The 1,748-nt window shown below is 38.3% G+C and overlaps 1 protein-coding gene across 4 annotated transcripts in view; it reads right to left on the bottom strand.

Moving 5' to 3' along the window:
• Positions 1-770: 770 nt before the first annotated feature.
• Positions 771-1,748, bottom strand: part of clstn1 (calsyntenin 1) — a 30,784-nt gene continuing 29,806 nt past the window's right edge. For all 4 annotated transcript variants that reach the window (XM_020617389.1, XM_020617402.1, XM_020617410.1 and 1 more), the window contains one exon: positions 771-1,080. In XM_020617389.1, coding sequence (XP_020473045.1) covers positions 886-1,080 — 195 coding nt within the window. In that variant the 3' untranslated portion in view covers positions 771-885. The remainder of the gene's footprint in view (positions 1,081-1,748) is intronic.

Below are 1,748 nucleotides of genomic sequence, written 5' to 3'. Positions count from 1 at the left end.
GCAAAGCATGTATAAAGCTGAAACTACCAACATGGCCTGACTACAAGCAAGAAAAAAAAAAAATCTTTGAAAAAAGAAAGGAAATGAACACCACTTTGTCATGGAAACCTCTGCTTAACAGTCCTGGGTTTCTCATCATGAAGCAGGAATTTTTGTACAAGCGTGATGGAACAGATTTTGCGGAAATTTAGCCACATGCTAGAGCTGTGACACAAATATTCTACATTTCATACTGTGTCACTTTAGAGATATTGGACCCTGTTGAGTAGGCCTTCACGAACACATCGACTAATTACATGGTTTCTTTATATTTACAAAATCTTTAAAAAGCAATGTTTTCTCTACACATGACTTCTCAAATATTCTCATGCACTAAATAAAAAGGAAAAGCAAAATGCAGTCTACTTGTTAAAAGCATAATTTTTGTTTTACTGTGGACTACAGGTCAAGAAAACTCAAGTCAATGCTATATGTGAGTTCAGTGGCAAACAAATCTAGAAGCATTAAGCAGGAATATACATCAGGGAAAAAGAATGATTCTCCATTTGAAAACATCTGAGAAAAAACAGGAAGTGCAGGGTTGGCTTCCTCACACAGTTCAAAACAAATTTAGGCCAAGTTTTCCTGGGAATTAAAATATAATAAATAAAAAGAAGAAACAGTAAAAATCAGCAATACGGTGATGACTACACTACACTGAGTACCACCACTACGATAACAACAGGAAAACTTTGACCATACAAGCTGAAGAGATTGTTTTTTAGTTTTTCTTTTTTTTTTTTTTTTTTACATCATGGCTCCTTGTACATTAAACTGTGGGTGGGGGTGAAGCTGAGGATCTGTGTGAATGTGAGACTTTGTGTTGAGTGTTACGTGTGTGTTGTTTCAGTAGGTGAGGGTGGAGTCGTCCCACTCCAGCTGCTGCTGTCTGCTGGCCCCCTTCTGGTCCTCCGGCTCCCCGTTCTCCTCATCTTCGCTGCTCTCTGACTCAGCGCTTGTGATGTCATCTTCCTCCTCACCATCCTCGCTCTCCTCCTCCTCTTCCTCCTCCTCCTCACTGCTGTGCTGGTCCTCATACGTCTGCGTTAAAGTCAAAGTAAAAGTCAAAGTGTTTATTTGTCATATGCACAGTTAGGAAACGTGTTTCCCTGTACAATGAAATTCTTACTTTGCCGTCCACATGAATGCCACAAAATACAAATGAAATATAAAGTAGATAAAAAAGTAACACTAAATCTAAGGCACTTTAAGCAGCAAATGCAGAGATATAATAAAAATATATAAGAATATAATAAGAGAATGTATGCTGCATGGGAGCAGCATGTGCGTTAGAGACAGAAAGAGATAGGGAGTGGTTGTTTGAGAAGAGTCACTATCTGGGGCAAGAAAGTACATGTAGTGATCTGGAGTGTTGACATATCACTCGCCTTTACAGGCGCAGCTGTGACCTGGAGCCAAATTGTAGCTTCAAGTCTATTTTTTTAGAGCTACGCAGGTAAAACACTTCACTGAATCCACCAAAACAGTGAAAGCTCGCTAGCTCCAAGCAGAACTTCACCAAAATAAAGGATTTTTTATTTATTTATTTAAGTTTCTTCCAAGCATGTAAAACTAAGAAACTTGATATTGCGAAAAACAAAATTGATTAGACATTTCAACAAATATGCATAAGACATCACAACATTCCAATAGTACATGCTTGAAAGGGAGTAGGAAGAAGTATACACTTATCTAGTCCTACCCCCTTT

The sequence above is a fragment of the Monopterus albus genome, unplaced genomic scaffold (genome assembly GCF_001952655.1).
Source record: "Monopterus albus unplaced genomic scaffold, M_albus_1.0 scaffold6.1, whole genome shotgun sequence".
In the NCBI taxonomy this organism is placed as follows: Eukaryota; Metazoa; Chordata; class Actinopteri; order Synbranchiformes; family Synbranchidae; genus Monopterus; species Monopterus albus.
This window is presented reverse-complemented; position numbering and strand designations above follow the sequence as displayed.